This window comes from Equus przewalskii, chromosome 9, assembly GCF_037783145.1.
Source record: "Equus przewalskii isolate Varuska chromosome 9, EquPr2, whole genome shotgun sequence".
NCBI lineage: Eukaryota > Metazoa > Chordata > Mammalia > Perissodactyla > Equidae > Equus > Equus przewalskii.
Window position 1 is genome coordinate 4,186,570 of NC_091839.1, and position 13,699 is coordinate 4,200,268.

Consider the following 13,699-nt stretch of genomic DNA (forward strand, 5'->3'; position numbering starts at 1 on the left):
AGTGAGGCTGAATTACGTCCTGCCCCAGGAACTTTTTAAAATGTAAAATTTCAAGCACACACACAAGCAGGAAGAAGAGCAGAGTAACTCCAGGCACACACCCACACCTGGACCATTATCACATGGCCACTCTCGTGTCAGCTACACAAACCTCCAATCCCCAAACCCAGTGGGTTATTTTGAAGCCAGTATGAAATATTTTTAAAGGATTTAGAAAGATGCCATTTCATTTTGAAAATATTCCCTTGTAATCAGTAGCATATTTGCCAAAAAACAATGACTTTGTGAAAAGCCTTTGAATGGTTTCTTAAATGGTCTTGAGAGCCCCCAGCCTTAATTCCACCCGAGCAAACCCTTTCCTGACAGATGGTGCAAAGTAAGTCCCGGCCCAGCTCAACCTTCATGATGGCAAATTCCAACTAGAATGAGATGAAGGGGCTTTAGAAATCGTCTAGCAAAATATTGGCCACCTAAAGTATACTGTAAACCAGGAAACTATCTCAATTTTCCACTTTAAGCTCAAAAAATGACACGGAGGAAGGAGAGAAAAAAGATGGAAGGACACTTGTGACAGCCTGGATGGACCTTGAGGGCTTTTGTGCCAAGCGAGATGAGCCAGACAGAGGAGGACAAATGCTGTGTGATCTCAGCTACAGGTGAAATCTAAAAAACCTGGAAGCCAAACGCATAGAAAAAGAGAGCACATCTGTGGGCGCCAGAGGTGGGAAGTGGGGGGACGGGATGAGGTGGTCGAAAGACACACACTGCCAGCGACAAGGTAAGCAAGTACTGGGGATGTGATACACACGCCATGAGCACAGCTAACGCTGCTGGAGGGTATGTCTTAAAGCCGTTAAGAGAGCAGATCCTAAAAGTTCTCATCACAAGAAAAAAACATATATTTTTCTTTTAGTTTTGTATCTACGAGATGACAGATGCTAACTAAACTTATTGTAGTCATCATTTCACGATATATGTGAGTCAAATCATTGTGCTATACACCCTAAACTTATACAGTACTGTGTGTTAATTATATCTCAATAAAACTGGAAAAAAACAGACGCAAGAGGTCAAGCTACAGCAATTACCTCACTCCAGCAATGGCTGTGCACTAGCTCCTTGGCACCCTGGAGGTGTCCCTCTCAGCTGCCCTGCCCATGGAGGGGAGCCCACCCAGGCTGGCAGCTCCAGCCTCCTCACTCCTGCCCCACATAGAGCAGCCCCATTTTGGTCTGTTTTGCCGTTGGGACTTTCTTATAAGACTTCTTTCCTTCCTTCCTTCCTCCTTCGCTTTCTTTTTCCTTCCTTCTTCTTTCCCTCCTTTCTTTCTTCCTTCCTTCCCTACCACCTCCCCTCCTTCCTTCCTTCCTTTTTCCCCTCCCTTCCTTCTTTCCTTTTGTTTTTAAATGACAAGGATCCTCCATTGGTTAAAAAAAAAAAAGTTGAAAAACCTCAGATTTAGTTTAACACTCCCTCCCATTTTATAGGTAAAGAAACTGAGGCCCATTAAGCCTGAGGTCACCCAGCTGGTCAGGGGAAGCTAGGAAAAGAAATGTAGAGAGTTTAGTTGCAGCCCAGAAGTTCATAGAGAAATCATCTGAAACTCAGGAGAAAGCTTCCACCGACCTGTGAAGTCAGTGTGCCCGAGTATCTGCCGCACTCACACCTGTGCAGGTCGAGGGAGCGGCTGCCAAGGAGGCCTGGGGAGGGCACAACTGCGGGGGCTTCAGGGGTGGCAGGAGCCCCGTCCGAGGATCGTGATGCTCCAGCGCCCGGCCCCGCCCCCAGCTGGAGGACAGTGAATTCAGAGGAAGGGACAGGCCAGCCAGGGGGCCTCGCAGGCACTGCACAGACCCGACTGCTCCCCATCCAGGACCCCACACTAGAGCAGGGTGCAGACGTCAAACCCCAAAACTCACAGGATTGGGACGCACTGTGGCACGTGGGTTTGAAAGCGGGGTCTGTCTTTCTTCCCTGCATTTTATTTATTTATTTTTATTTTAAGGAAAAGTAAACAGGTTCGGCTTGCAGCTATACCCAAGGTTAGAGAGAGAATCTGAGGTTCCAGGTTCTCACGAGGGCTCCTGGAGGCACGCGAGGCCCAGTCTAACTGACCTGCTTTCCAGGGCGCCTTCCAAGGAGGGTTTGAGGGGAGACACTAGGAACTCAGACAGAAGAAACTCCAAGTTCGACAGGGAACCACAGCACACCCAGATCCAGCAGCTGCCCGGCCAGTCCCAACTGACACATCAGTGACCATAACATCCAGGAGAACGGACTTACTAGTGAGAATGCTATTGACTTGATTCCAAATTTCTGGACATCACATATGGAAAATATTTCACTTTTTTCAGTGATGTTAAGACATGGAAAAAATACTACATATAACATACCTACCCAAGGCAAAAAAGATAGATCTGAATAGTTTTTGCTTTCTTAGTCTTGCCTGGATATTGCCTTTAGACTTTGGAAGACATTTACTCTCTCGAACTCACTGAACAGGCATTTGTCGCCGCCGTGCTGGATGAACGGGACGTGCCCTGCCCTTGAGCAGCTCCCAGAGGATGAGAGGGAGACGCGGTAGAGACACACAGGGAGGCCCGGGGTGGCCGGCACCAGGACACGGCGTGGTTAGGGCTATGTCGGAACCTGAGAGAAGGGAGCGATCAACTGCTTTCAGGGAGAGCTACTGAGCAGGGCTATCTGAGCAGAAGCGCAGGAGGGGCCCTGGGAGGGGGGCGCAGCGTCAGCAACAGGGCAGAAGTGAGGCAACACTCAGCTGTCACAATGGAAGGCGCAGAGCACGGGAAGGGCGTTATCCCGGACTTTCTGTTCCGAAGGCCTGGGAGTGATCGGAGGGGTCTAAGAAAGGATGTGACTTGCCAGGTTTGGGGTGGGAAAAGTGCCCTAGAGAAATACCACCTCAGAAAATAAAAAGGGGGACAGCGAATACATTTCAGGTTTAAAAACCTATCAGAATTTTTAAAGTAACCTTTAAAGTACAAGTTTAGAGTAAATTACTAGGATTTCATTGTACCTTAATTTCTTAGACTCGCCCTTAAAATATTTTAGTTTAAAAAAGATGTGTTTAATAAAGTTTATCCCTCTTGTTATCGTTTGGTTACTGTTTTTGCAGTAGGAAAAGACCAGAAACGCAACACCACTTGCCATTCCTCTCTGGTAACGGGACTACTCCTATTTAACTCTTGGTGCAAGTCTTCATTTTCCTTCACCACTTCTTGGACTCGCATCCTAAACATCCTCATTTCCTCCTGAAATAGAATTTATGTAAATTGTAACACACACACACACGCGCGTCTCCAGTCCTTAGTTCTAGCGCCGTCCCTGTGGCTAAAATTGCATGCTAACGGCTTTCCAGCGAGGCCGCACAGGCACAGCAGCCCCGACCGCGGCCCGGCGCCACGCGCCGCCCTCCGAGCTCACAGTCTGGGGAGAAAGCACACGGGTCACCCGGGCGCTGAGCACAGGGACCTGGGACCTCGGGTTTAAACATTCAATTCCTAATCTGATATTTTTCTCTAACTGCTAACTACTTGATAAGATGAAAAAGGGAGATAAAAGCAGAGATGCCCGTGAACACTGTAATTTTTCCTTTGTTTAAAGACTGTGGAGGGTAAATTGGAGCTTTTTAGATAAAATAAGAACTTTTCATCCTAACTAAAGCCCATTTTGGTGGGGAAGGGGTTAGTTAGCGTGGGGTTGCAGTCTTTAACTTTGCCCCATTATGACCGCGAGGAAGCCTTCGGCCAGAACAGCCTCGTCATCAGCCCCGACTGCCGCCCAGGCTGTTTTCCACTCCCAGCAGGCCGTCTGTGGCTCTTCTGCCGGGCCTCCTCCACCAGGCCCTTCTCGCCAGCTCTCGGCCAGCTGCAGTGTCCTTGGTGTCCTTCGGTGAGAATCTTAGGTGCCAATATTTATTCTGGGATGCTTCTAAACATTCTTCCCCCAGCCATCAGACATTCATGCTTACACTTGTTTAATGTAAAGCAACAATGCCAAGTAGCTTCTCTTCCTCACCTTTCTGCCCAGACACACTCCCCACTTGCTGGCAGGCCACTGGGTCTTTAGAAAAGGGGTCAGGTAAACTAAGCCTGCAGGCCAGCTGCCTGCTTTGTAGATAAAGTGTTATTGGAACTGAGGCAAGCCCGTTTGTTCCCACCGTGTCCACGGCTGCTTTCCTGGCACGACATCAGAGCCGAGTGGTCGCAAACAGACCATACGGCCTGCAAAGCCTGAAACAGCTACTAAGTGACCTTATACAGAGAGTATTTCCTGACCCCTGTCTGAGAAGGAGCACCAAATTAGTAATTCTATTAATTATTTGGATTGATATTTCATGAATTAGCATGAGATTAATTCATTTTCTTAAAAAATTAAGTGTCCAACAGAAAGTCTAAAAGAAAAGGTTCAAACAACATTACATGGGCCATTTATCCAGGCCAGCACAACAGGAGGAGGCCGGGTGACACTTCACGGACCCTTCCAGCCGGGGATCCCAGAAACACCAACACTTCTCTATCTGGATCCGTCCAGTTCCAGAGATCTCTCTGGCCGGTTAATGAGGAACAGAGGTAGGCAGCAGGGAAAGGCATGGGCCCGTCTTAACACCCACATAGCCCTCGTCTCCTGTATGATTAAACGAGCTCAGCTGCCAGGAGCCATTCCCACTCCCAGAAAACAGGGGCGAACAGGGCAGAAATGAGCAAAACCCGCACTTCCCCACTGCTTCCAACAGCTCGAGAACTGGAGTTTCCTGAGGCCTGCTCTTCTTTAGTTCAGAAGCATCTAAGTCCACCTAAAACAGTCCTGGCCCACTGCCCTCCCGTCCGCCCACACGTCCCTTCTAACAGTGGTGTTCGCAGCTGCAGAGCACCGGGAAAGGAGCGTCTCCCACGGCGGCCTTCTGTGCACCCCAGGATCCCAGCCCACGTGGGGCTGCCTGTCGTGAAACCAGTGTCTAATGCAGCACTGCCCCTCCCTCCATCCCTGCCCCTCTATCCCTGCCTGCCCACCTCCCCACCCCCGCTCCACTTATCACCCCTCCTGCCTCCCTTCTGCCTTCTTTCCCATGCTCTCTCTTTCCTCCCCGTCCTTCAGCCCTGCTATACTCCTTTCCCTCCTTTAACAAACATCTGAGTACCTACTAGATGTTGGGCACACCTACCTTCAAAATGTTTCCTCAAAGTCTGAATCGGTCTTGTTTTTTATAAACCTTGTCTCTCCTGAGACATCTGCCAGCCTACCTGGAGGGTGGCATTGAGCTCGTCCTTCTCTTTCATTCTGTCTTCATAAGCCAGCAACAAGGGTGACAGGTACTTCATATCCAACTGAACATAATGGAATAAGGAAAGTTAATATGTATTTTTTACTTCTTTATTTCTTGCTTTATGTTTTTTAGGAAGATTAGCCCTGAGCTAACATCTGCTGCCAATCCTCCTCTTCTTTTGCTGAGGAAGGCTGGCCCTGAGCTAACATCTGTGCCCATCTTCCTCTACTTTATATGTGAGACGCCTGCCACAGCATGGCTTGCCAAGTGGTGCCATGTCTGCACCCGGGATCCAAACCAGTGAACCCCGGGCCACCGAAGTGGAACATGTGAACTTAACCGCTGCGCCACCGAGCTGGCCCCTTAATATATTTCTTACATCTAAACACAATCAGGACATTTTTTAAAAGGAAAGAAAATACTCTTAATTTGGAATAGTTTTTAATAGCTGGGCCTGAAATTAAATAACTTTTACTTACCAACCAGGGCGGCGTAGGGCCCTTTGATGGGAGGCCTTCAATATTTAAACTCTAGGAACAAAACACAGAGTGAAGACAATTAAACTAGGCTTCCTCTGAAATTTCAAGCTACAGATAGTCTTAATCTAGACCGTACATCAGCAATCTATGCATCTGTATGTATGGACATGCACGTATGTATATGAGAAAAATTTCTTCTGAAATGTTTGAGTAATTTGCAGATTTTATGCCCCTTTTCCTCCAAATACTTCAGCGTATATTTTGTAAAAACAACAGCATTCACTCAACCACAGTACCAGCCTAAAATTGAGAAATTAACACTGACACAATACTATATTCTAATCTACAGATTATATTCAAATTTCACCTATTTATGCCCATTTTCTGAGTTCACCTTTTTCTTTTTAGATTCTACATATAAGTGATACCATTCAGTATTCGTTTCTTTGTCTGCCTTATTTTACTCAGCATAATGCCCTCCAGCTTTATCCATTTTGTCATAAACGGCAGCATTACCTTCTTTTTGAAAGCTGAACAGTATTCCATCTTGTACACATACACATATAAATGCAAATCATTTATATACATATATGATAAATCGTTTATATATATCATAAATTATATATATCTCTCTCTCACATTTTCTTTATTCATGCATTGGTCAATGGACTGATAGGTTGTTTGCACACATTAGCTAATGTGAATGCTGCTTCAAATAACATGGCAGTACAGACATCTTTTTGAGATAGTGACTTCATTTCCTTTGGATATATACCCAGAAGTGGGATGGCTAAATCATACAGTCGTCCTATTTTTAACTTCCTGAGCAACTTTCATACTGTTTTCCATAGTAGCTGAACCAATTCACAGTCCCACCTACAATGCACAAGGGTGCCCCTTTCTGCACACCCTCACAGCATTTGTTTTGTCTTTTTGATAGTAGACATGCTAACAGGTGTGAGGTGACCTCCCTCAGCGGTTTTGATTTGCATTTCTCTGATGGGTAGTAACGCTAAGCTCCTTTCCACGTACCTATTAGCCATTTGTATGTCTTCTTTGGAAAAAAGTCTATTCAGTCATATTCTATGCCCATTTTTAAAATCGGGTTATTTGTTTTTGTGTTACTGAGTTGTATGAGTTCCTTGTATATTTTAGATATTATGAGATACGTGGTTTGCAAATATTTTCTCCCATTTCATAGGCTGCCTTTTCATTTTGTTCATGGTTACCTTTGCTTTGCAGAAGATTTTTATTTTGGTGTAGTCCCATTTGTTTATTTTTGCTTTTGTTGCCTTTGCTTTTGGTGTTAAATCCAAAAAATCATTGCCAAGGCCAATGTCAAGGCATTTTATGGTTTCAGGTCTTAGATTCAAGTCTTTAATCTATTTTGAGTTGATTTTTGTATACGGTGTGAGACAGGGGTTCAGTTTAATTCTTCTGCGTGAGGATATCCAATTTTCCCAGCATGGGTTATTGAAGGGACTCTCCTCACTTCACTGTACATTCCTGGCTCCTTTATCAAAAATATATAGAGGCTCTCCATTCTGTTCCACTGATCTACGTGTCTGTTTTTAGGCCAATACAATACTGTTTTGATTACTATAGCTTTGTAATACAGTTTGAAATCAGGAGGTGTGATGTCTCCAGTTTTGTTCTTTTTTCTCAAGATTGCTTTGACTATTCAGGGTCTTTTGCGGCTCCATATGCGTTTTAGGATGCTTTAATCTATTTCTGTGAAAAATGCCACTGGGGTTTTGCCAGGGATGGCGTTGGATCTGCAGATCACGTTGGGTAGTAGGGACATTTTAACAAGTGTTAATTCTTCCAATCCATGAAAAATGGAATATCTTTCCACTTATTTGTGTCTTCTTCAATTTCTTTCACCAATCTCTTATAGTTTTCCATGTACAGATCTTTCACCTCTTTAGTTAAATTTATTCCTAAGTATTTAATTCTCTTTGATGCTATTGTAACTGGGATTTTCTTAATATCTCTTTCCAATAGTCTGTTGTTAGTGTATAGATACACAGCTTATTTTTGTATACTGATTTTGTATCTTGCAACTTTACTGAATTCATTTATAGTTGTAATGATTTTTTGGTCGGGTCTTTAGGGTTTTCCATACATAATTTCATGTCATCAGCAAACAGAGACAATTTTACATCTTCCTTTCTAATTTGGATGCCTTTTATATATTTTTCTTGCCTAATGCTCTGGCTAGGACTTCCAGTATTACGTTGAATAAAAGTGGTGAGAATGGGCATCCTTGTCTTATTCCTGATCTTAGAGGAAAAGCTTTCACCTTTTCACTGTTGAGTGTGTTAGCTGTGGGCTTGTCATATATGGCCTTCATTATGTTGACATGCGTTTCTTCTACACCCAGTTGAGTTTTTATCATGAAAGGGTACTGAATGTTGTCAAATGCTTTTTCTGCATCTACTGAGATGATCACATGATTTTATTCTTCATTTAATGTGGTGTGTCACATTTACTGATTTGCATATGTTGAACCATTCTTGTGTCCTAGGAATAAATCACACTTGATCGTGGTATATGATCCTTTTAATATACTGCTGAATTCGGTCTGCTAATATTTTGTTGAGGATTTCTGTATCTCTGTTCATCACGGATATTGGCCTGTAATTTTCTTTTCTTGTAATGTTCTTGTCTGGCTTTGGCATCAGGGTAACACTGGTTTTGTAAAATGAATTTGGAAGCGTTCTCTCCTTTTCAATTTTTTGGAAGAGTTTGAGAAGGATTGGTATTAATTTTGCTTTAAATGTTTGGCAGAATCCACCAGTGAAGCCATCTGGTCTTGGACTTTTCTTTGTTAGGAGGTTTTTGATTACTATTCTATCTCCTTACTAGTAATTGCTCTAGGAGGATTGCTGGTAGATGTTAGCTCAGCGCTAATCTTCCTCAAAAAAAAAAAACCCAAAAAACAAACCAGCTCTAAGTTTCATTGAAGTATTCTGTTGTGTGTTTCATTTCTTTCTTGTTAGTTTTATTTTATTTCTTCTACTAACTCTGGGCTTAGTTCCAAAGTTCTTCTTTATCATTCCTTGAGGTATAAACTTACGTTGTTATTTGAGATTTTTTTTTTTCTTTTGTTGAGGAAGATTAGCCCTGAGCTAACTGCTGCCAATCCTCCTCTTTTTGCCGAAGAAGACTGGCCCTGAGCTAACATCCATGCTCATCTTCCACTACTTTATATGTGGGACGTCTACTACAGCGTGGCGTGCCAAGCAGTGCCATATCCACACCCAGGATTCAAACCAGCAAACCCCAGACCGCCAAAGTAGAACATGCGAACTTAACTGCTGCACCACCTGGCCAGCCCCAGGATCTTTCTTTTTTCTTAATGTTGGTGTTTAGCACCATAAACTTCCCTCTTAGCACTGCTTTTGCTGCATCCCATAACTTTTGGTATGTTGTGCTTCCATTTTCATTTGTCTCAAGATATTTTTTGATTTCTCCTTTGACCCACTGGTTGTTCAACAGCATATCAATCTCCACATATTGGTGAATTTTCCAGTTTTCTTCATATAATTGATTTCTAGCTTTGTACACTGTGGTCAGAAAAGATGCTTGTTATGATTTCAATCTTCTTAAATTTTTAAGACTTGTTTTGTGGCCTAATGTACGATGCATCCTTGAGAATGTTCCACGTGCACTTGAGAAGAACGTGTGTTCTGCTGCTGTTGGATGGAAAGTTCTGTATATATCTGTTAGGTCCATCTGGTCTAACACGTAGTTTAAGTCCAACGGTTCCTCATTGCTTTTCTGTCTGCAGGATCTGTCTGTTGTTGAAAGTGGTGTGTTGGAGCCCCTCCTATTACTGCTGTCTGTTTCTCTCTCCAGTTGTTAATATCTGCTGTTCATATTTGGGTGCTCTGACGTTGGGTGCATAAACATTTACACTTGTCATAGTCTCCTGACGAACTGACTCTTTTATATAGTAACCTTCTCTGTTTCTTGTTACAGTTTTGGCTTAAAACCTATTTAGTCTGATGTAAGTACAGCCACCCCTGCCCTCTTTTGGTTCCCGTTTGCATGGACTATCTTTTCCCGTCCCTTCACTTCCAGGCTGTCTGTCCCCACAGCTGAAGCGAGGCTTTTGTAGGCAGCATATAGCTGGGTCTTGTTTTTCATCCATTCTGCCACTTTATGTCTTCTGCTTGGAGAATTTAGTCCTTTCACTTAAAGCAATTGTTGATAGGTATGGACTTCCTATTGCCATTTCATCCATTGTTTCTGGCTGTTTTGTAGTTCCTTTCTTCCTCTTTCACCTTATTCCTTTGTGATTTGATGATTTCCTGTAGTGGCATGCTTTGATTCCTTTCTCTTCATCTTTTGTGTATCTACTGTAGGTTTTGCTTTGTAATTACCATGAGGCTTACATAAAATATCTTATGGTTCTAACAGTCGATTTCCAGCTGATACCTTAACTTTGAGTACATAAAAGAGCTCTACAGTTTTTGGTGTTTTTTTTTTTTTAGGAAGATTAGCCCCGAGCTAACATCTGCTGCCGATCCTCCTCTTTTTGCTGAGGAAGACTGGCCCTGAGCTAACATCCGTGCCCATCTTCCTCTACTTTATATGTGGGACGCCTGCCACAGCGTGGCTTGACAAGCAATGCCATGTCCACACCCAGGATCCAAACTGGCGAACCCCGGGCCACCAAAGCAGAACGTGCGCACTTAACCGCTGTGCCACCGGGCTGGCCCCAGCTCTACAGTTTTACATCCACACATACATTTTGTTTTTGACGCCACAATTTACATCTTTTTATACTGTGTATCCATTAACAAATTATTTTTTAGTTATTTTGAATACTTTTGTCTTTAATATTTGTACTAGAGTTATAAGTGATTTACCTCCCACCATCACAACATTAGGATATTGTGAATTTAATTATATCTTTACCTTTACCAGTGAGTTTTATACTTTCTTATGATCTTGTCATTAATTAGTGCCCTTTCTTTTCGGCTTGAAGAAGTCCCTCTAACATTTCTCGTAGAACTGGTCTGTGGGTGATAAACTCCTTCAGGTTTTGTCTGTCTGGAAAACACTGCATCTCTCCTTCAATTCGGAATGACAACATTACCAGGTAAGGTATTCTCGGTTGGCAGATTTTTTCTCTTAGGACTTTAAATATATCATCCTTCTCCCTTATGGCCTGCAAAGTTTCCGCTGAAAAACTGGCTTATAGTTTTATAGGAGTTTCCTTTTACGTGAAGAATTTTTTTTCTCTTGCTGCTTTTAAGATTCTCTCTTGTTTTTAACTTTTGACAGTTTAACAATAATGTGCCTTAATTTGGGCCTCTTTAATCTCATTCGGTTCTCTTCAGACTTCCTGGATCTGTATGTCTGTTTCTTTCCCCAGGGCAGGGAAGTTTCCAGCCCTTATTTCTTTGAATAAGCTTCCTGCCCGTTCTCTCTCCTTCTGAGTCCTCCATAATGTGCACATTAGTCTACTTGACGGTGTCCATGAATCCCTTAAGCTATCGTCACTCTTTTTCATTCTTTCTTCGTTTGCTCCTCCGACTGGATGAACTCTACTGCTCTGTCTTTCAGTTCATTGATCCTTTCTTCCACTTGCTCTAGTCTGCTGTGGAACCCTTCTATTCAATTTTTCAGTTCAGTTATTGTATTCTTCAACTTCACGATTTCTGTTTGGTACTTTTTTTTCTTTTTTTGCTGAGGAAGATTCACCCTGAGCTGACATCTGCTGCTAATCTTCCTCTTTTTGCTGAGGAAGAACATGAGTGGTGTAGATCTGCACCCAGGAACCAAACCCAGGCCGCCAAAGCAGAGAATGCCAATCTTAACCACTAGGCCACCGGTGCTAGCCTTCTTTGGTATTTTAATATTTTCCATCTCCCTATTGAAATTCTTACTTGTTCATGCATTGCTTTCCTGACCTTGGGGAGCATCTTTATGACTGTTATTTTGATCTCTCTACTGAGTAAGTCATTTATCTCCATTTTAAGACCAGTGTCTGGAGATTTATTTTGTTCTCTTGTTTGGAACATACTCCCCTTTTTCTTCATTTTCCTTGACCCTCTGGGTTGGTTTCTGAACATTAGATACAACAGCCACCTCTCCTGGTCTTGACAGAATGCTTTCTTACAGGAGCTGAACCTCATCAACCAGCCCAGCCCGAACCCCTAGTTACCTCTCACACCTTTGTGATCGGCCGAGCCCCTGTCCTTGCTCCTAGAAGCTCCCAGTAGCTGAGGGTGCACCAAGACCCACCAGTGTGCCATAAAGGGGGAGTTCAGTCAGCACCTAGATGCAGGCTGATTAGAAGCCAGACTCTCAGGCAGCAGCTGGGAAAGTGTGCAGTCAAATCCCTTCCAGGGAAAAGTGGGAGATGGTCGTTTTTGCCTGCTCTCTCTGAGCTGAGTCCAGGTGTACAGCCACGGGCCGGGGGTAGGGTGGGTGTGCTCCTGAGCCCATTTACAAATTGCTTCTTTTTTTGCTATAGTCCTCTTTGAGACTCATGAATGCAAGCCCCACTGGGTATCAGAGCTAGGTAATTTGGGGGTCTGTGAAAACAAGTCTGCTTTCTTTTGAAAGTTTGTGCCCTGACAAACAACTGCAAACTTGAGGAGCAAGACAGAATGGAGCAGCTGACATGGACTTGCACTTTTACTTTATATAAACTTCCGTATTGTCTCAATTTGTTTTACAAAGAGCTTTTGCTGCCTGTTCTGAGAAAGGAGGAAGGGAGGGAGCGAGGGAGAAAGGGAGGGAGAGGTGAAGGGAGGTAAGAAGAGAAGGAGGAAGGGAGAAAAAAAGAAAACAGAAAGGTCTCTAAAAGACTGTGCTCTGTAGGTGTGCTGTTTATACCAAATCCTAATAAATATGAACCCCTCAGGACTGGAAATCAATTCAACACGAAAGGCTGAAACATCGGAAAACTTCTTTTTCTTAATTGGAAACATTACCTCTTCCTTGGATAAATGCCTGAATTTTGTTTGATATCTACTCAGTTCTACATTCAAACGATGGACAGTCATTTTCAACTCGTCATTTTCATCCACCAGTTCCTGAGCTTGTTTTCTTAGATGAAGTAATTCAGGCACAGCAACTACTGGAAAAAAAATTAATATTATACCATCAGAACCTGTATAAGATTGATTAAGATTTTATATAAATTGCTAATCATCTGCCCTTTTTTTCCCTTTTAGGCTCACAGAGGCAGTGAATGACAGATGTATAGGTATAAATGAAGAAAGGTTACTAAGATTTTTAACATTGAATAGTCAACACTGTTTTGGAAGTTTCTGCATGTAATAACTAAGGTAAAATAAAAATTTTAGATTGGAAAAGAAAAGTTATTGTTTCCACTGATATATAAATATTTGCCTTGCAAATCATACAGAATAAACGAAAAATTTATTGGAACTAATAACCTCCCATATAATAGCAATGTCCTATTAGAAAACATAATAGAAGATAGATCCCACAAAATAATAGCACAAATAATATAAAGTATCTAGAAATAAATATGGCTAAGATAAGAAATATGCAGGGTCTATATGAAAAAAGTACATCATGTTTCTTAAGGCCATAATATTAGTCTTATACAAATAGATTAATATATAGAAAAAACACTAATGAATATTTACATAACCTTAGAAGTAAAAAGGACTTGACACCAAGGGCCCAAGTCATGAAAGAAAAACATCCTATAGATTTAGTTGAATTATCAACAAACTGAGAAAATATTATATACATGACAAAGGCTAAAAGCCTTAATATGTAAAGAGTTTCTACAAATAAATAAGAAAAAGGCAAATATTTCAATTTAAAGTGTGAAAACTTATAAAAGAGAAAAAAAAAACCTGCAAAGATATGAAAAAAAATTCAAGCTCATCAATAATAAAAGAAATAAAAATTAAAATAAGATTCCTTTTTTTTGCTT

At 42.4% G+C, this 13,699-nt stretch overlaps 1 protein-coding gene across 2 annotated transcripts in view; it reads right to left on the bottom strand.

Moving 5' to 3' along the window:
* The window catches only part of CEP89 (centrosomal protein 89), a 74,975-nt gene that overhangs the window by 26,390 nt on the left and 34,886 nt on the right, over nucleotides 1–13,699 (bottom strand). The window contains exons 9-12 of one of the 2 annotated variants that reach the window (XM_008514055.2): nucleotides 12,720–12,865; nucleotides 5,767–5,817; nucleotides 5,265–5,348; nucleotides 3,169–3,272 (exon numbers count right to left, since the gene is read on the bottom strand). In XM_008514055.2, coding sequence (XP_008512277.1) covers nucleotides 3,169–3,272; nucleotides 5,265–5,348; nucleotides 5,767–5,817; nucleotides 12,720–12,865 — 385 coding nt within the window. The remainder of the gene's footprint in view (nucleotides 1–3,168; nucleotides 3,273–5,264; nucleotides 5,349–5,766; nucleotides 5,818–12,719; nucleotides 12,866–13,699) is intronic. The other variant, XM_008514056.2, reaches the window with a different exon arrangement.